Source organism: Diceros bicornis, chromosome 18 (assembly GCF_020826845.1).
Source record: "Diceros bicornis minor isolate mBicDic1 chromosome 18, mDicBic1.mat.cur, whole genome shotgun sequence".
Taxonomy (NCBI): domain Eukaryota; kingdom Metazoa; phylum Chordata; class Mammalia; order Perissodactyla; family Rhinocerotidae; genus Diceros; species Diceros bicornis.
The window spans coordinates 10130389-10150479 of NC_080757.1; the positions used below are offsets into that span (position 1 = coordinate 10130389).

The following is a 20091-nucleotide window of genomic DNA, read 5'->3' on the forward strand; positions in this document are numbered from 1 at the left end:
TTAAAAAAAAAATTGACGGGACTATGTCAAAGAAACACAGGAGCCAAGTAAAAGAGCTCCCAAAGGACAAAGCTAGAACAATTTGAGCAACAGAATAAAGTATATTAGATTATAATCCAAAGTATAAAATAAATATCCATCAGTCCATACTGATAGAAATAAATGGTTGAATGAATAAATAAATAAAGGAATGAATAAATACATACATACATACATACATACATACATAAATAAATAAATAAATAAGAGAGACAAATCTCCCATGCAGAATCCCAAATAATTTATGTAGATCTTCTCCCTCAAGGAGGTGGAGCCTAACTCTCCACTTCTTAAATGTAGGTTGTGCACAGTGATTTCCTTCCAAAGAGTATAGTATGGAAAGGAGGAAAATAGAATAACTTTACAATGGAGAAGGCTGACAAACATTGCCTCAGCCAGGTGATCAGGTCAACATATGGAAGATCAAAATTGGCCACCTCAAAATATGTCTCTTTACCTTGATTATTTTCTCTGATGGACATTTGACCTCCCCCACTAACTGCCTAAAGAATTTAACATAGAAGGCCTGTTACAAGAAGGAGCCACTACCATATGATGGCTGTAGCATAATGTAAAATAGATGCGATAAGAAAGGCACCAACAAGCGCATCTTATCAAAAATTCTGTCTCTCCAGCCATATTCTCTATAGGATGGCCCTGTAAAGAGTCATCTGATAGACATTTGCCTTTCCATCTCCATGTGAATTGTCTTCTTCCCCTCTGAAATCCCAAACCACTACTCCCCCAACACCCTCCTCGCCTTTAGCTGAATAACAGCTTAGTCAGAATGACGAGTTGCTCAATTTCTATCTTCTGAGTTTCTCCCATGTATACATGTTATTAAACTTTGATTTTTCTTCTGCTATTCGGTCTCAAGTCAATTTAATTTGTAGCCCAGCCAGGAAGGACCCAGAGTGGTAGAGGATACTCTTCCTCTCCCTTCAACATCAACAGTGATAAGTCATTTTTCTAGTATGTATCAAGTAGCACCCTTGAAATGATGTGATGAATGGCAGTTATCTCTGTGGTCTTCCTCCAAAAAAACTGTAACTTCAGTCCAATCATGAGAAAAAAAACTCCAGTAGAGGAACAATCTACAAAATACCTGACCAATACTCCTCAAAACTGTCAAGGTCATCAAAAACAAGGAAACTCTGAGAAACTGTCATGGCTAAGAAGAGCCTAATGACAATTAAATGTAATGTGGTATCCTGGATGGAATCCTGGAACAGAAAAATAACTTTAAGCAAAAAGGAAGAAAATCTGAATAAAATATGGACTTTAGTTAATAATAATGTATCAATATTGGTCCATTAATTGTAATAATATATCATATCAATATAAGATGTTAATAATAAGGGAAACAGGATGTGGAGTATATGAGAACTCTCATAGTGTCTTTACAATTTTTCTGTAAATCCAAAACTGTTCTAAAAATTAAGCTTATTTTCAAAAAATAACACTTTAAAAGTTGTTTATCTCTAGAGCACCTAGATATTAAAGATAAAAGACTTAAGCCAGCGGTTCTAAAACTTGAGCACATATCAGAATAACCTAGAGGGCTTGTTGAAACCGATTGTCAGGCCCCACCTCCAGAGTTTCCTGGTGCAGGAGGTATGGGGTGGGACTAGAGAATTTGCATTTCTAGGAAGTCCCCAGGTGCTGCTGCTATTGCTCCAGCGACCACACTTTGAGGACCACTGGTGTAAACTCAAGGATTAAAACAATGATGAACTCTCATCCCATCCAGCAGGTGGAGGCATTTGGGCAGCATTCCCGGGAAATTTTGGCGGGTCCCTTTCAGAGCCCGTCCTGAGAGACCCCGTTATCTGCTCTACTTTACCTTCCACCTCTCCTGCCTCATCCTAAGGCTCAACGACTCAGTACACTCACTGGTGAGGGAGAATTGACCCAGACCCCGCCCCTGGGGCATCCAAGATCTCCCGGTGTGGTGAAGGAGTCAGAGAGTAAATAATTGCTAACAGGCGTGGTGAAGGAGTCAGAAAGTAAATAATTGCTAACAGAAACGTGGGTAAATGTTTGAGGAGCAAAGCAGGATGGAAGTGGCTGACTATGGAGTATTTGAAAAAGCTTCAAGTGTCAGGAGACAGGAAGCTCAAGGTGAAGAACGATTTGGAGATCACCAAAAGAAGGGGGCAAAGACATTCCCGGCCGTGGGAACAGGACACATAAGGGCACAGGGGTCTGACAGCTCTTGACTTTTCTGGAAACCTGATAATTGAGCACCTAGTACAAGTCCAACACTTTCACTCAGGTATGTGCAATAATTATCATTCTCATTTTACAAAGGAGGCTCTGAGATGTTATATAACTTGCCCAAGGCCATCCGGCTGGTAAGCATCAAGACCCAAACCGGAAATCAAAAGGCACTGAGTCTAAGTCTGGTGGCTGCCTCACACACAGGTGAACCCTCTGCCTCCTCCCTCCCCAGATGCCATCCTCTATCCTCTCGCCTTCTTTCTCCAAGCCTACTCCCTCAACCCCTTCCAAACTAGATTCCCCAGTCTCTTTTCTCAGAAGTTCTTCCGTGATTAACCATTACCAGACTCACGAGCAAGGACAGGAGTCCCGAATCGCACGATCTCGCCCCTCACTTGCTAATCCTGTGTAACCTAAGTCCAGGGATCAAAATCCCTGTCTGGGCCTGTCGGGCCTTCTCCTCTGGGTTACTGTGCGGATCAAAAGAGCCTAGGGATGTGACTACGCCCCCTGGCCATCCCTCAGGCCTCCCTCCCTCCGCGCCCACAGCCAGCCACACCCCGGCACTAGAACCTGCAAAAGCTTTTCTCCGCCTCAGGAGCTCTCTCCCGTCCAGCAGGTGTGACCCATTCGCACCCCGCGGGCGGAGCCGCAGCTTCCAGGCTCCCCGGGCGCCTGAACCGAGCAGGGTGTGGGTCTACAGTTTGGCAACCCCGGCCAGCAATGACCCGGGACAGAAGGCAAAGGAGGGGAGCCCTCCGCCCGCAAGAGGTGCAGCCCCAGACACCCCAATGGGGGACTGCTGCCTCCACGCTCGGCCCCTGCGCCCGTCCAGTAATCCAGGCTGTCACCTCCCCTCCCCGCCAGGGATAAAGCTTCAGCTCCCCGGGCCCCTCTCCCAGAGCACCGAGTCCAAGGCCCCGGCCCTGGAGCCGGGACGCGGAGAGTTAATTCCAACCGCCTCGGCGCAGATTCCGGGGGCCGGGTCGCCGAGAGCTCCTCCCATTGGCCGCGGAGCCGGCTTGGCGCTGATTGGCCGAGGCTCTCGGCTGTGGCTCTCCACGGCTCCCCATTGGGCGCCGCGCTCCAGTGACTGGAATGTGGCGGTCCGGCGCTGCCCCAGCGAAGCTGCTGCGAGCTCCGACAGCTGCCTGGGGACGCTTGTCCCTGGAGGGAGTCCCGACGTCCTTCCCCAATCCAGATCTCGTTGCAGTCCCGGAGACGCCACTGGATCTTCTCCCGGATCCTTTTCTCCTTAACCTGCTTGTTTTCTTTTTCCTTCCTCCCTGGCTCCCATCTCCCAACTCCGCGTTTCCCTCCCCTACTCCCGGGGCCCCCTAGCCAGCCATCCTCAGCATCCTACCTGCCGTCCTCCTGGCTTCTGCTGCTCCTAGACCTCAAATCCCTTGACCAACAGGGCCCTGTGTCATAACCTTCTCGCCAGACTCTCCTAAACTCCTTTCTTCTCTCTTTGCCAGCTCTGTCTCCCAAAGTCCAGCTAACCCTTCGCCTCTTGACATTTGACCCTGACACTCTTGACTCTAGACCTCTAAATCCCTACCTCCTGAAGCCTGGACTGCTGAAACTGAGGTCTTCCCCTAATTTCTGACCCCGTTTCTGAAGCTCCTTTTGACTTTCGTACTCCTGGGCCAGTTCCTGCTACCACTACACCACCATGGACTTCTTGATGAGTGGCCTGGCAGCCTGCGGGGCCTGTTTGTTTACCAACCCCCTGGAGGTGGTGAAGACCAGGATGCAGTTGCAGGGAGAACTGCAGGCCCCTGGAACCTATCAGCGGCACTACCGAAACGTCTTCCATGCCTTCGTTACCATCGGCAAGGTGGATGGCCTGGCTGCCCTGCAGAAGGGCCTGGCCCCTGCCCTCTTATACCAGTTCCTGATGAATGGCATCCGGCTGGGCACCTACGGGCTGGCTGAGGCTGGGGGCTACCTGCACACAGCTGAAGGCACCCTCAGCCCTGTCCGAAGCGCAGCAGCTGGGGCCCTGGCTGGGGTCTCAGGAGCCTACTTGGGGAGCCCCATCTACATGGTGAGAAGAAAGGTCTTGCCTGGGGCCTTCAGGGCAGACCTTTGGTGTAGGGTGGGGGCCTGGGCCTTCACAACCTGATACTGAGGTTGGAAGTGGGTTCATGTAGGGAAGGATGAGGAACTTGAGTAATATACATCAGTGAGTGTAGGGTTAGGGGGAAGGTCCTCATCATCACAGAATTACAATCTCACAGCCTGCCTCTTTGAGTTTTCTGGTACAGGTGAAGGGTCAGTAGCCTGAGGCCCAGAGAGGGGAAGTGACCAGATCAAGGTCTCACAGCTGCTTATTGCTAGGACTAGGCCTTGCTTAGTGTTCCTCCTGGAAGAACACTGGGAAGCAGTGAGTTCTGTGGAAGGAGAGGCAGTCTGGTCTCACTCCCAGGGTATAAGATTCAGGGACAGTGGCCTCTCCGAAGTCAGCTGGACACGTGACCCCATGGGGCTTGGGGGCCAGAGAGCAAGTTTTGCAGATGACCCCTCACAACTTGCCCCAGAGTCTGATGGGGAGCCTGGTTGTGGTGGTGGCTGGAGGTCTGGTCTGGGAATGGGAGCTGGCATGAGGGGCTGGACACCCAGGTCTTGCCTAACATGAACAGTCTTAGGAAATGTTGCCTTTCTCCAACCTCCCCATCCCGCACCCTCACCCCCAAGAGAAGGAAGATGCAGAGAGGGTGGGGTGTCTTGCAGTGCTGGGAGATCCATCCCCTGGGACTGGAGCCAAGGGACACAGAGTCTCATGACCAGTTTGTTAAGTGGGAACAACAATAATTATCAGATTAAAAGGGTATTTGGAACACCTCAGAGGAAGTGTGAGGGGGTCAGGCATTTGGGTCTCTGAGGTGGGAGGAGGGCCACTGGGCCATAGGCTGTGATACTCTCTCGTTCCCAGGTGAAGACACACCTACAGGCACAGGCAGCCTCAGAAATTGCTGTGGGACACCAGTATAAGCATCAGGTGAGGGTTTTCCAGCCCCACTGGAGTCCCTGCCCATTCTCTCCCATTGCCCCCCAGCTTTCTGCCTGTACCCAATGGCTCCAACCCAGCCACAGCTCTGTCCAGCCCATCATTAAGCCCCACTCTGCCCCTGGAATCCACTGACACTCCCTTCCCCACTTCTTCTCCAGTTTCTCTAGTCTTCTGCACCTGTTTCTCCTGCCCCATTCTCCTGACCTGCTAATGTTCTCACTTCCATACACCCTGCCCCTATTCTGGGTTGGCGAGGGAGGGAACAACGGGGTGGTAGACAACCGAGGGGCCACATTCGGCTCTAAGCCAACACGGAACCAGTTGTCTAGACATCAGGTGCCTGTTAAGGACCCATGCTTGGCAGTGTTAGGAGGTGGCAGCCTCTGATGCTGGGGTGACTGAACCCTGCCCCCATGATCTTCCCCCTACTAGGGCACGTTTCATGCACTAATCGAGATTGGCCAGAAACATGGTCTGGTGGGCTTGTGGCGTGGGGCCCTGGGAAGCCTGCCCCGAGTTATCGTCGGTTCCTCCACCCAGCTGTGCACCTTCTCGTCCACCAAGGACCTCATGACCCAGTGGGAGGTACTGCCTGGGAAACGGGTCGGGTCACTCTGGGAATGTGGGCACAGGGAGGGCAAGCTGAAGTGAGCCCTAGAGGGGACAGTGCAACATTCAATGTGAGGGAGCGACAAGAGGGCTTGGGGTCACTGACTCTTTACACCCTTCCCACAGAAGGTGTCTCTGAGTCCTCAGGGCCTCCTGCCCTTCCTCCTTCATAATGTTATCACACTGGGTTATAACTGGTGGGGGGGAAGCTCCCCGAGTTACCAGCTCTCTCTACTGTATCCCCAGCACAGGGCCTGTCCTTTCCTAGGGGTTGAATGATTGGCTGATTGACAAAGCTCTTTCTCCCTCCTCTCTTAGATATTTCCTCCGCAGAGCTGGAAGGTGGCTCTGGCGGCCGCCATGGTGAGTGGCATTGCAGTGGTCCTGGCCATGACCCCCTTTGATGTGGCCAGCACAAGGCTCTACAACCAGCCCACAGACACTCAAGGCAAGGTAAGGGAGTGCCCTGGGGTGCTGGCAGGCAGGGAGAGCAGGGGAGGCAGCAGATTGTGAGTGCAGGAGGGAGAACCTAAAATGCAGCCTGCAGAGATGAGGCCCCTGATGGGCTCTGACAAACTCCTTCCCTGTGTTCTCCCTCTCTCTCCAACCTGTTCTCAGGGCCTCATGTACCGGGGGATTCTGGACGCTCTGCTGCAGACAGCTCGGACAGAGGGCATTTTTGGCATGTACAAGGGTATAGGTGCCTCCTACTTCCGCCTTGGCCCCCACACCATCCTCTCCCTCTTCTTCTGGGACCAGCTGCGTACCCTCTACTACACATACACCAAATAACAGCCACTCCCACATTCCACCAAATCGGCACTCCTTGGACACTTCTGCCTTCATTATTGTGTCCTGGTGACTTCTGACCAGGTAACCTTCCATCCATCCGAGGGGACAGCCAACTGCACTCCCCATCTGTTTTCTCAGGGTTGAATCAGTACAAGGGATAGAGTTTCCCTCCCTTCCTTGGGTGTTGCTTTAAACCTTCCCTACTCAGCCCTCTGTACACTTCAAACCCCTCTCTCAGGGCTGAACCAGTCATTCCAAAGTATATTTCCTCCCTTTCTCCACTGCCGGCCTTGGGTCCCTTCTGATCCCATGCACAACTTTAAACTCTCCCTAAAGACCACAGGCAATTGGGGGGACCCAGGTGTCCTGTTAGATTCAAAGGCACAGAGATTATATTGATTATAAAGCAAGTTTATTTCTGCAGAGAGGAGGTGTCTTATGTTTATGCACAGGGAAGGAATTAGGGGAATAAATCCAACCCCTTGTTCCCCTTGCAGAATGGGGTCCCCAGATCTTCAGCAGCATCATGTAGCATTTCAGCGTCTTTACTGGGGACCAAAGATGTTGGGATCGTGAAGGGTCAGACTGGTCACCAGCTGTTCAAAGTCACCTAGGCTCCAGGGTGGAGGTGACAGATTTTCAGGGCCAAGAGATGACCTATTGTCAGGGCTGTGGGCGGGTGGGGAACAGATGGAAAGAGAACATCATCAGGGCGTCAGATTTGGAAGTTCCCACTTCCTGTTCCCCAGAGGACCTGGGTATCTGGTTTGTTTTGTTTTGTTTTTTTGTGAGGAAGATCAGTCCTGAGCTAACATTCATGCCAATCCTCCTCTTTTTGCTGAGGAGGACTGGCCCTGGGTAACACCTGTGCCCATCTTCCTCTACTTTATATGGGACACCGCCACAGCATGGCTTGACAAGCATGTGGGCGGTGTGCGCCTGGGATCCGAACTCAGGCTACCAGCAGCGCAGCGCACACACTTAACCACTACGCCATGAGGCCGGCCCCAGGACCTGGCTATCTGTAACCGCAAACCTCTGGCCCATTCCTGCTTCCTTGGAGGTCCCCACCAGCCAGTCTCCCTGCTCTGCCCCTCCCTGCCGATTCTCCTGGGGACCCAAGTCATGAGTCAAGTGCCCTTCCTGTCCTCCTTACGGGGGCTGATTGAAGGTGAGCAGGAGATCAGTCTGGTACTGGGGCAGCCGCAGCAAGGCCTGGTGCAGTGTCACGACCTTTGCAACCTAAAGACATCAGAATCAGGATGCTTACCTGGTCCCCTAGGGCCACCCGCTGCACCCCTGCAGGATATCTCACACCCCCTCGGCCCTCACCTGATGGTTTTCTTTAGCTACCTGCTGCTTGCCAGAGAGGACCCAGGCTTCTTGACAGCAGCCCCTCAGGGCCAGGTTCTCCAAAAGGAGGGGCTGCACAGCCTCCACTTGCACAGCCCTAGCCTCCTGCACCCCGCCAACGTCCTCAAAGTGGTACCTGGAGTGAGGGGGGTAGGGTCTGGGAGGGGCATCTCTCACGGCCCCCCACAAGCATCTGTAAATCCTAAGCTTCGCTCACTTCCGGAGATATCGTGTTGCCCTTGGAGTTCTCACGGCCCTGATCTACCCTCCTGCCAGAAGCCCCGCCCCCTTCGGCTCCGGCCCTCCCATTGGCCAGCCGCGGGCCCGCCTTCCTCACCGCGCAGCCGCTTCGCCACGCACTTGGGCCTGCAGCTCCAGGAGTTCAACGATCAAGCTCTGGTCCGTAACGCGATGGCAGAAAACTTCTTGATTATCCGGGACCGGTCGGAGGTCGCTGGAGAGAGGCGAAGCAGACCCTGGTTGGCCCCGTCTTCTCCCCGCAGCCCACCCAGTCAGCTTCCTTCGGCGCCTGGGCCTTCTCACCTTACGTCAATAGCCCCGGGAGGGAGAGTGGCGGAGAAGGCGCCCCCGAAGAGTGGATAGTCTCGCGTGGGCTCCATGGGCCTGAGGCTGGGGTATGGGCATTAGAGAGATTTAAAAGAAACCCAAATGGGGCCACGTGGCGTCACCTCCCCGCGTTTCGCAGCAGCCACTGCCGCCTCCGGTTTTTCTTAGCTCCCTCACCCTTTAAGGTTTGGCCGTCCTGCGACCGCGCTGGCCAATCGGCGCCCGCGCCTTGGGGGCGGCACCCGGCGATGCTGCTCCGGGCAGGCACGCTCTTAGGAGGGCGCCGCGCGGGACCGCGAGGTCGACTTGGAGCTAAAACCTCAGTTTGGGATTTGTGACGAGCGCGTGGTCACTAGTCCGCGTCCGCCAGCCTCCTCCTTTTAAAGGGGTCACACCTTCTAAGAATGTCGCCTGAGACCTTTAGGGGCAGTTGCTTGTCTAAGGGACCGACATCCAGGTGGGGTCTCCCGAGTCAGGGGAGAATAGTGTCAGGGTCTCCCAGCTCTGTCCCCGGGGCTTTATCGCGACTGAGCTGCCCATCAGACCGCTAATTCCCGGATCGGATGCTGGGGAATTAGGAGGACAATGGAGGCAGGTGTGGGGCCAGGTTAGGATTCAGGCCTCATGCCTTCCTGAAGGCGAGACCCAACCTGGGGATTATATATCTAATCCCCTGCAAATCTTCGCCGTGGCAGCGCTACCAGGGGGTGGGGAGGGGGGCCTTCCCCCCACTACCATCACACACACACCTGGAAGAAAGCACAGATTAAAACCTCTGTTATTTTTCTTTTATAGATTTTTAGAGTGTTCTTCAAGTTTCAGCTCAAGTATATCCTCTCAGCTAATTTCTCCATTTATCTTTGATCCTCAGCAGCTGGCAGTGTTTAGCGCATAATAGACCCATTATGTATTGTTGAGTGAGTGAATAAACTCTGTGAATTCTGGAACCCAGGGGACCACTCGTGCCCCCAAGGGTTCTAGATGTCACCTACTTCCCAGCCAAGAACGGAGCAGGAGGATTCTCATCCTGAGGCCATTCCACTCACAGGATCCCAAGGTGCTGACCATACCTCTGGATCCTAATAATTTTGTGACATTGAGGCCAAGGAGCACATATTTTTTTGGTCCCTTACCTTGCCAGGCCCTGGAGATACAAAAGCTATTAGGACGCAGCCCCTGCTTCACTGGGAGTATACAAGGAACGATGGGGTATACTTTGAGTCTTAAAGGTTGACTCAGAGAATTCACCAGGGAATCCTAAGGGTATCTAGCCAGGGGAACATCAGAAGCAAAGACTTGGAGATGAGAGGACATGTTATGGGGAATGCAAGTCTATCAATTTGGCAAGGGTGTGGTAGGGAATGGGTAGCAGGGAGCTGTGAAAAAGGAGGCTGGTGAGGGGTCCATGTGCAGGGTTTTTATAAAGTATGCTGAGGATCTTGGACTCCTCACTTCTCTCTGAGCCTCATTTCCTCATCTCTAAAACATTGTTAGGATTAAAGGAGGTGTGGATATAGTTGAATCTGAAACTGTTTCTGGGCAAAGAGAGTGAGTGGACTAAGTTTGACCCATGAGGAATCCTAGAGAGGAGGAGAATGTTATGGGCCCCAGTGAGAGAGGAGCCTGGATGTGGGGAACCAAGGGAGCCAGGTCAGAAAGGTCTACCCCGTGCTGCCTCTCTCTCACAGGAAGTGATACACCTCTCTGGCTCTCCCTCCCCATTTCTGCTAACCTGCCATCTGCATCCCCCACCCCCGTCCCCTCCCCACCAGGGGCAATACTGGCTCTGGCTGCTTTGTGAGCAGTCAGGCAGATAGGAAACCCTTGGAAAGGGACCTGCAAGGACATAGAAGTTAACAGGGCCCTGGTACTGGGTACAAGGGGTAGGACCTATTCATGGGCCAGACTAGATTAGGGGAACTGAGAAGAAACCTGCCCTTATTGAGAAACTTCCTCATTTTGGGTCTCTGGCGTGTCAAGAGTCATGCTCTGCTATGAGCCTTGTGCAGCTGCGGACTCCTGGCCCTCTACAGTTCTGGAGCTCTTGGGGCACGGGTTAGGTGGTCTCTTCCAGGTGGCAGGAAGCAGACTTCCGTGAAGTAATAGAGATGCTGGGCCAAACCTCTGGGAGACTGGGTTGGAAGGCCACCCTAACTTGGCAAATTCCCACTCGTGACTCCACTTCCCTCCCTCTTGCCCTTCACGTCTTTCTTTGTGTCTGTCACTTCTCGCTGACTCCCCATGTGTGTTCCAATTCAAACTCCCTGAGAGACAGGATCTAATTGTGTCTATTAGTTGCTTTTCAATCGGAAAGTACCTACTTGGCAAGCTCTCCTGCCTGGCCACTTCCCAGCCCACTAGCGAGACACAAATGAGATTTATACCGAACCTCTTAATCTCAAATTCGTGTTCCCGATGCCCAGCAAGCCAAACACTGAGACATCGGTGTTTGGAGATGAGAAAGGTTTATTCGAATTGCTTGGAGATGAGAAAGGTTTATTTGAAGTGGCCAAAATGAGTAGGTGGGAGCCTGGGTTTGCTCAAATCCACCTCCCCTAGAACAGAAAGCAGAGGGGTTTTATAGAACTAAGGGGCTTGGCAGGAGGGGCTTCAGGGAAACAAAGGGGTCACTCCGGATAAGCCTCTGGGCAATCTGACTTCTGGGCTGCAACAGCTGCTGAGGGCAGCCATCTGTCTGGTGATTGGCTATCCAGTGATTGCAACCTCCCCGAAAGCATTCTTTCTCCTGCAAAACAGGCTCACAAATCTTGGAGACCCTTGAGTCACCCCTCAAGTTAAACAGGAAAGATAGCAAATTGGTTTAATATCTACAGTACCCCTCAGATACCCGGCTTCAAGATCCCTTGTCCAGCTGGCTGTGGCTAGGATGATGGGTATCATCTCAGTAGGTCGAGAGGGCCTGCAGCCATCTCAAAAGAGTGTGAGGGTATGTCCAGCTTTCAGCTTCACTGGTTGAAGTAGGGCTGCAACTGATTGGTTCTGTACCCCTGGGACATTGGCTTATCTAATGCCCTGCATGCAGTTGATAATAGTTGTTTGCTTTGGGGACAGGTGTCCCGGAGCCGCCACCCCCAGCCTTTGGGGGCACCAAGAGGTGGAAGTGATGGACTGGGACCAGAGAGATGACTCAACACCCAAAGTCAAGCATCCCTTTGGGAAGAGTTAGGACAACATATATTTCTATTAAGCAGAGATTTTTAACTTTTTTTTCTACTATGCATCCCCTTAGCAGTTTGACGAAGCCCATGGGCTCCTACTCAGAATACTGTTTTTAAATTCATAAAATAAAATATATAGGAATACAAAGGAAATGAAAGTATTTAAACATAATTATCAAAATAAGAAAACCTAGATTTTTGATAGAGTAAAAGTGTACTTCTTTGTTATCACATTAACAAGATCTAGCAGCAGGTCTAAGAAGTATGTCAAACTAGTGATGCACATAAATCGTAGTTTCAGAGATCTGCAACAACTCTAATGTGAATGAAAATATCTGAGATTGCTATTGTGACAAAGTCACAGGTACTGTTAAGGCTACTGTGGTTTGTTATCTACAGTCACAATTAGAGGAAGTGCTAAATTTCAGTTAAGAGGTGATTGATAATAAATGTAGTTTTTTTCCATCCAAGTTGATTGACCGGAGCTTAAGACACCCAGCTATAAAGTGTTATGTGCCCTGGCCATGCACTAGGCTCTAGGGGAGGATCCAAAAATGTGTGAAACATGGTGCTTCTTTCAGAGGCTTGGGCCTGAGCAAGGAGAGCTAGGGCGTATGGTTCAAATCCTGTAATGTGGGAGACATAATGTAGGAGACATTAGTGCCCCCATTTTACAGCTGAGGAGACTGCCTCAGAGAGATGCCCGGGGTCCTGTGTCAGTGAATGGCAGCCACAGTAGATTTCTAAACAAAGGCCTGATATCATGAAGACTGTTCCAGGAAGACCAGTGTGTCCTTGTGTTTGGGATGATTCCATAGCTGTCACCCAGAACCCTCCATGGAACTTTCCAGCCCCATATCTCACCGTTCTGTCCTCACACTGGGTATGTAAGTGTCTTTGAACTTCCCTCAGCCCCTTGATTGAGTCAACCTCTTTCATACCTCTGGGCTTTTGCACATGTTATGCCCTCGGCCTAGAAATTTCTTTTTCCCCTCTTGCCTGGCTAGCTCATCGTCAGGGTTAATTGCTCCTCCTGTGGGCTCTCCTGGCCTCCCAGTCCCCACTGCAGTTACCTCCCTGTATTGTAGTGCTCTAGTCCCCAGGAGACTAAGCATCAGGAGGGCAGGGACCATATCCATCTCTCACCTTTAGCTTCCCCACTGAATTGCATAGGGCCTGGCCCATAAATATTTATTGAATGGATTTTGCTTAAGAGACAGGAAGTTATTTACTGATTAAGACCAGTTAAGAGATGTACAATAAAGAACTTGACTGGCCTTGTCCCTGGTTCCTGGGAGGGAAACTCTGAATCCTTGGAATTTCCCAAGTGATAGGAGTTCTTTGTTATTCATGGTGGGTGCTGATAGTTCATGCTAAGGAGAGAATCAGAATGGGGTAGGCCACGCCAGAAAGACTAGCCGTGTGATTAGGGGGTTGGAGCTTTGAGCCACTTGATATGAACCCAATAAAGCCGCAATAAAAATTCTGGACACTGAGGCTCAGGGAAGTTTGTTGGTTGGTGTACACATTGATGTGCCAAGAGGGTGATGCGTCCTGATTCCCTGGGGAAAGAGCATGGAAGCTCTGCTTCCAGGACCCTTCCAAACCTTGCCTATGTGTATCCTTACAATGGAAGAGTAATTGTTAAGTATAGCGCTTCCATGAGTTCTGTGAGTTGTTCTAGTGAGTTATTGAATCCCCACTATTGTTCTAGTGGGGATTGCAGGAATCCCTGGATATATAGCCACTTGGCCAGAAATGCAGGTGACCCGAGGACCCGTGAGATTTGTGGCTGGCACCTGAAATGAGGGCAGTCTTGTGGAAAACTGAGCCCTTGACTTGTGGGACCTGATGCTAACTCTGGGTGGTCAGCACCAGAATTGTATTGTAGTACATCAGTTGGTGTTTGACCAGTTAGGGATGAAACAGAATAAGAAGTGATTGTAATATCCCAAGTATGGAGTGATGAGGGTCTGCACTAAGCTAGGAGAGGTGGGAGAGGAAAATATGAAGCCAGATAAGCAACCAGCAAGGGAAGCAATAATATGGGTGACCCACAAAGTGTAGAGGAAGAATGGAAAAATGTACACCAAAGATGGAGGCCTGGCCAAGAAGAATGGAGACAGCAATGACAGAAATAGGGAGATGAGGGGTTTGGTTGTGGGTAGGGCAAAGAGGAGAGAGGGCGGGTTCTTGCCCTCTGTCCCCTCTTCCCAACAGTGGAGTCCAGTGCCTCTAATTCTGTGATTCATCCCTTTCCAGTGTGGGATTATCAATAGCCACCGAAGCAGGGATGACTGCACCATATGTCAGTGCTCTGTAACGTGTCTTCATAAGGACCTTGTGTCTGGAGCCAGTGAACAGCACATATCCCCACTGCCCTCAGAATGACTCACGTATTCTCCTGACTAGGTTCTGGCAACTCCCAGTTTTGACTTCTCAGCAGACACATGCCCTCCTGCATCTCACAGCTGTTTCTCAGCATATATTCCAGAAGTGGGAGGAGGATGCAATTTGTATACTGTCAAATGGAAGAGGTGTGTGATGGTGGACATCCCGTTGGTGGCCTGTCCTGAGTCTGAGGGAAGGCAGAGAGTGTCCCATCACAGCTCTTCAGAATCTGATGCATCCTCATGGGGAATGGAGGCACATTACATCCTCGAAGGTGAGCGGAGGTTTCCTCAGGCTGCACCCAGGCCAGGACCCTTGTGTCTTCAATCCAGGGGGGATGCCCCTGTTCCTTCCCTTGGAGCCTCCTAGAAGATGCCATTGGGAGTCCACGGGGCCCCAGTCTCCCAAGTGCCACATAGTTTTGCTCTTTTCATCTGCTTTATTTAATCAAGGCCATTTCCTTGTAACCTTCCAAAGGTGAGGTGTTGGGGAGTGGAGAGAGTGGTCCGTGCTATGTTGGGAAAGGATCTAGGAGAGAGAGGAGATGGCCTCAAGGTGAAGACGGGGTCAGCAGAGCTAGGACTTGGTGATGAAGGAGGAGAACAGGTGGCTCCCTAATCCCTTCTGTTGCCCTGGACACCTTCCCAGGGGCATCCCATGATGGTCCAGTGACTCGGGCAGTGGGAAGCCATTCAGCTGGTTATAAGATTAGTGGTGCCATTCTGTCTCAGCCTCCTCCATTTCTGCCAACCCCTTAAATGTTGGGTTACCAGGCCCTACACATTCCTCCTAGATAACCTTACCCATACATATACCAGTGCCTCCAAAATCCTCATCGCCATCCCAGATATCTTCTGACAGCCTCCTGGAAACCTCCATTTGCCTGTCCCACCAACACCTCAGACTCAACCAGTCCTAAGCAACGCACATCATCTTCCTCCCAAACTGCGTCATCTCCCTTGTTCCTGCCACAGTTCCTGAAATTATTACTCAGCCAGTAGTCCAAGCAAGAGGTCTGGGCATTGGCTCTTCGTGCTCTTTCCCTCTCCCCTCACATCCAGTTCCTGGTGATTCTACCTCCTAATGTCTCTCAAATCATTCCATTTCTCTCCTTCTGCAGTGCCACCACCCTAGTCCTGGCCAGGATTATTTCTGCCTGGAGACTGCAAAGCCTTCTTATTGGACTCCTCCCATCTTCTCCTGTCTTCCTGCTCTGCCATTGAAGTGATCTTTCAAAAAATGCAAATCTGCTCATGTCTATCCTCTTGAAATGCTTTCCCATTGCTCTTAGTGTAAAGTCCAGATTCCTTCACCTGCTCTGTTAGGCCTTTAACTGTGCCTCTTCTGTTTCCCGTTTATACTTCATGTTCCAGACAGACTCACTCACCTTTGTTCAGTTCCTTAACGCACTCACCTCTGAGGCTTTGCAAATATCGTTCTGCTTTTCTAGAATGCCCTCTGCCTCCTTTCTTGTAACAAGCTGCTATTCATCCCTTAGGTCTCAGCTAATCGCAAGAACCTTTCCCTGATCCCAAAAGTCTGGGCCGCATCCTCTGCTATGGGTTCCGGTGGTACGCTGAGCTTCCCCTAAAAGATACTTCAAGTGACAGATTGGGTGGGGCTCTCTGTTTCACATTCTTTGTCCTCTGTAGCCGTGAGCTGCTCCTTTTGCCTGACTAGGCAGATGAAGCTGCACAGACCCACTCCTCAGGGGAAAACGGCCCATAGTCACAGGTACTCCTAGTGGGCCGCTCACAGAAGAGGGTCTTTCTTGAAGCCCGAGACAGGACTCTAAGACCCAGGCTGCATTACAGCAGTCCACGGGGCTCCACCATCTGGCTGTTTGCTGCTGTCAAGTTTCTAATGACAGACTGAAGATTTCTTTGATTTCTGCCCCAGGGTCTTGAATACAGCAGGTGCTGGGGAGATACACCTTGCTGGACCCTGGGACTCTGAAGGCTCAGCTGCTGTGGAGACACCCTCCCCCAACCGGCTCACTGCTGATGCCCACCTCCTTTCTTTCCAGTCTATCCCCCTTGTCCATGCCCTGGTTTGGGTACGGCATCCCAGGCCTTCTTTGGAGGGACACCCAGGGGTGGGCTGGCCTGATGGGGAGGCTGGGAGCCTCTCTGGAGAAAGTGGCCTTCTCCAGGTGGTCCCACCTGGACCCCCTTGCACATACTCCTCCGCCTCTGCACTCAGCCCCTGCCAATAGTACTCCTTCCAGCACACCATTTGCTGAGGAGACTGTAATGCACGCTCGGTTCAGTGCTCTGTCTTTTTCTGTGAAATTGAAGAGTCATGTTGGCTGCCACGCAGGTCTTAAATTAAGGAGGCAAGACTTACTGGTTCTCCTTATTTCCCTACCTCCATCTCAACAAACACACAGTGTCCTTCCACCTCAAGTCAACAAAAACACAGTGTCCTTCATTTGATGTGATGACTAGAACTTGTAACTTTGAATGACTACAGAAATGAACTCAAAAAGAGAAATGCTTGAGAAGACCTGCAAAGCCACCCATGAACCCAGTCCACTCAGTTTACTCTTCTATTAAGGAAAAAAATGTGTCTTGACCTTTACTGATTTTAACATCCACATTTCTTCGTTTGTGTATTTACATTCTTCTTGTGTAAATACATTCTTCTTTCAATGTATTTATTGAGTACCTAGTAGGTGCCAGGCACTGTGCTGGGGGTAGGATACAGTGGAGAGCAAATACAGAGTTTACACTGTACTCGGGAGACAGATCTTTGATCAAAGAAACATATAGTTCCATGTAAGATTGCCATGGTGATGGGGCCGGCCTGGTGGCGTAGGGGTTAAGTTCACGCACTCCACTTTGGTGGCCCGGGGTTCGGAGGTTTGGATCCTGGGCGTGGACCAACACACTGCTTGTCAAGCCATGCTGTGGCGGCGTCCCATATAAAGTAGAGGAGGATGGGTATGGATGTTACCCAGGGCCAATCTTCCTCAGCAAAAAGAGGAGGATTGGCATCAGATGTTAGCTCAGGGCTAATCTGAAAGAAAGAAAGAAGGAAAGAAGGAAGAAAGGAAGGAAGGAAGGAAGGAAGGAAGGAAGGAAAGAAGGAAAGAAGGAAAGAAGGAAAAAGAAGGAAAGAAGGAAAGAAAGAAGGAACAAGGAAGGAAGGAAAGAAGGAAAGAAAGAAGGAACAAGGAAGGAAGGAAGAAAAGGAAGGAAGGAAAGAAGGAAGATCACAATGGTGAAAAATAAATTATAACAGTGGCTTGGGCTGAAAAGGGAGGTGTGTGATTCTACTGTAAGAGCCTCCAGTGTCTAACAAAGGATTTGACCGACCAGAAGCTGTTGACTGATGAGACCCAGAGAAAGGACAGGACTTGATTATTATGTTGTAAAATGGCTTTTGTCTTTAGACCTCAGGTGTAGAGAGCTGAGGTCATCACATCCCTTCAGTTCACGGCATATTATTCTCATTGCACCACTCTAGTGCTCTCTCTTATTACCTTTGACCTCTATTTCTCATTCCCATTCCCTATTTTCCCCACACGTGGGTAATGATGAAATTATAATGAGACAATCTGCCCTGTGGTCTGGCTTTCTCAGAAAAAGCTAATGGGTTGAGGTTTTGTCAAATGGGAATGATCAAAAGATACTGGGTCGGGACCGGCCCCGTGGCTTAGCGGTTAAGTGAGCGTGCTGTGCTACTGGCAGCCCGGGTTGGGATCTGGGCGCGCACCGACGCACTGCTTGTCCAGCCATGCTGAGGCGGCATCCCACATACAGCAACTAGCAAGATGTGCAACTGCAACACACAACCATCTACTGGGGCTTTGGGGAGAAAAAGGGAAAAACAAAAGGAGGAGGATTGGCAATAGATGTTAGCTTAGGGCCGGTCTTCCTCAGCAAAAAGAGGAGAATTGGCATGGATGTTAGCTCAGGGCTGATCTTCCTCATAAAAACAAGATACTGGGTCAAGTTAAAGGGCAGTGGAAAGGCTATTACTGGAAACTGAATAAGGGGGGAAGAAGAAAGACAAGAAGAGATGGATTGGAGAAAAGTAATTATTGATCTGGAGATCCTATGACTTTGAGACCTCAGAGAACTGAAGATGAAGAAAAGATGGAAGGAAAGCAGTTACGGTCAGAGGTAGGGCGCTTGAATAAGTGAGTTTGGAGGTGGAACAGATCTGGGTGATAAGAAAACCCAAGGTGAGGTAGCTGGCTGTGGTGGAAGGGATGATGTCATTGGAGAAAAGTTGAGGGTGTTAAATGGTCATCGACATGGATTCAAAGCAATGGAAGGGATTGAGGTAGAGAGCAAGACTAAGAACCAGGGACCAATGCCCTTGAAGAATGAGGGGGAGTTAGGAAGAGTTGAATAGGATAAGATTTGGCTATAAGTGACAGAAACCACCAAAATTAATAGGACTTAAACAAGACAGAAATTTGTCTCCCACACTTAAAACCAGTGACAGCCTGTCCAGGCTCATACGTACTTCTCAGTGTCAAGGGAGCCAGTCTCCTCCTATCTTGTTACTCTGCTTTGCAAGGTGCCAATTCCCAAAGCTACTTCATGGTCCAATATGGCGCTGGAGTTCCAGCCATTACGTCTTCATTCCAGACAGCAGGAAGCAAGAATAGAAGAGAAGCATGCACCCTTCTTTAAGAACATTTGGAAGTTGTATACATCGTTTTCTCTCCCATAGCCAGAATTTAGTCATAGCTGTAAGGGTAGCTGGGAGATGTCGTCTTTGTTTTGAGCAGCCACGATCCCTGCTAAAATACTGGAGGATTCTACTTCTAGAGAGGGGAATCAGATATTGGGGAATAATTGGCAGTCTCATCCACAGGGAGTGATGGAGAAATCATCAGAACTCAAAGAAAGGAGTGAAGCTGATATAGTAGAATGGCATGAGCCTAAAATGGGCAAGATTTTCTTCAAAGGGGGTGGAGAATAATCTGGAAGTGGTACAGGGAGGACCCAGACTCCAACTCCCCAGCCTGAGCAAGGTGAGGTATGCGAGGTTTGGGAATAAAAGCCACCACCTGGAGGGCTTCTCAGAGGATAGCTGGTTTTCCATGAAGGCAAGGAGAGGCAGAGAAGAGACAGCCTGTAGGAGTTTGCTAGAGAGGTAGAGAGAGAGAGGAACAGGGTCAGGGGCCAGCAAGGACAGGCTTGTGTGGCTACCAGATGAAAAGAGAGATGAGAAGCTCAGTGGACTTGGTCTCGGCAGTGTTCAAAGGGGGGTCTTGCTTGGCCAGGGAGATCCAAACTAGAAACCACACCACCTTCAAAATGCACAAATTTACCTATCACAGCCAATCAGCAGATTACCTCACATACCACCCTTTTACTTTCGCATCAAGCACTTAGTAAACTTGACATCCAAGCTACGTACCAGCCCCCAAATCGTACATTTGGGATTATCTTTAAGGTACCTATATAGCTTCCCAGCATCAGGAAGTATTCCAAACATCCAAAATGACCCTCACTAGGCCCACACTGCTCAGGGTAGGTCAGTTGCCAAAGCAATGAGAAAACGATGTGAAATTGTGATTTTCCCCATAGCCGTGATTTAACATCGTTTTCATTACGATCAGGCTTCAGGCAGCCAGGCTCTAAGCGGAGCTCGTCTCCCTCTTTCTCCCAGGCCCTCAGGGAATCTCAGGGATCTGAGACTCCAGTCTCCATTCTCAGGGAAACTGCTTTGATCAAGATGTTAAACTATTTAGGGGACAAATTGACTCCAGTTGTACAATAGAGCAGTCACAAGGAAGTGACGTCTCTCCACACTCCCATGAGCAAAGGAAGCGATGGACAGCTGTCAGCAAGAACTCCTGATAATGCGGCCTCCAGGAAGTGTGACTGCGGGATGGCAGGAAGCAGACGTAGCACGAGTGAGTGTGACCTCCTGGCTCTGCCCTTACCAGCTGTGTGACCCTAG

General features: G+C 50.3%; 2 protein-coding genes across 4 annotated transcripts; one reads left to right on the forward strand and one right to left on the reverse strand.

Annotated features, from left to right (window-relative positions):
• The first annotated feature begins 3373 nt into the window (after positions 1 to 3373).
• SLC25A35 (solute carrier family 25 member 35) lies at positions 3374 to 13636 on the forward strand. Of its 2 annotated transcripts, none has more exons than XM_058559749.1 (5): positions 3374 to 4309; positions 5198 to 5263; positions 5708 to 5860; positions 6203 to 6337; positions 11669 to 13636. In XM_058559749.1, exons 1-5 carry the CDS (start codon positions 3935 to 3937, stop codon positions 11741 to 11743), a joined length of 804 nt encoding a protein of 267 aa, XP_058415732.1. In that variant the 5' UTR covers positions 3374 to 3934; the 3' UTR covers positions 11744 to 13636. The 2 variants fall into 2 exon arrangements, with proteins under 2 accessions (XP_058415732.1, XP_058415730.1); XM_058559747.1 differs by lacking the exon at positions 11669 to 13636 and adding an exon at positions 6503 to 6841.
• RANGRF (RAN guanine nucleotide release factor) lies at positions 7046 to 8763 on the reverse strand. Of its 2 annotated transcripts, none has more exons than XM_058559751.1 (5): positions 8573 to 8763; positions 8367 to 8483; positions 8030 to 8165; positions 7833 to 7918; positions 7046 to 7345 (listed from the first exon to the last, which is right to left on the reverse strand). In XM_058559751.1, the coding sequence occupies exons 1-5, from the start codon at positions 8647 to 8649 to the stop codon at positions 7222 to 7224; spliced, it is 540 nt and encodes a 179-aa protein (XP_058415734.1). In that variant the 5' UTR covers positions 8650 to 8763; the 3' UTR covers positions 7046 to 7221. The 2 variants fall into 2 exon arrangements, with proteins under 2 accessions (XP_058415734.1, XP_058415733.1); XM_058559750.1 differs by having other exon boundaries at positions 7047 to 7345; positions 8009 to 8165; positions 8573 to 8762.
• Positions 13637 to 20091: the final 6455 nt, after the last annotated feature.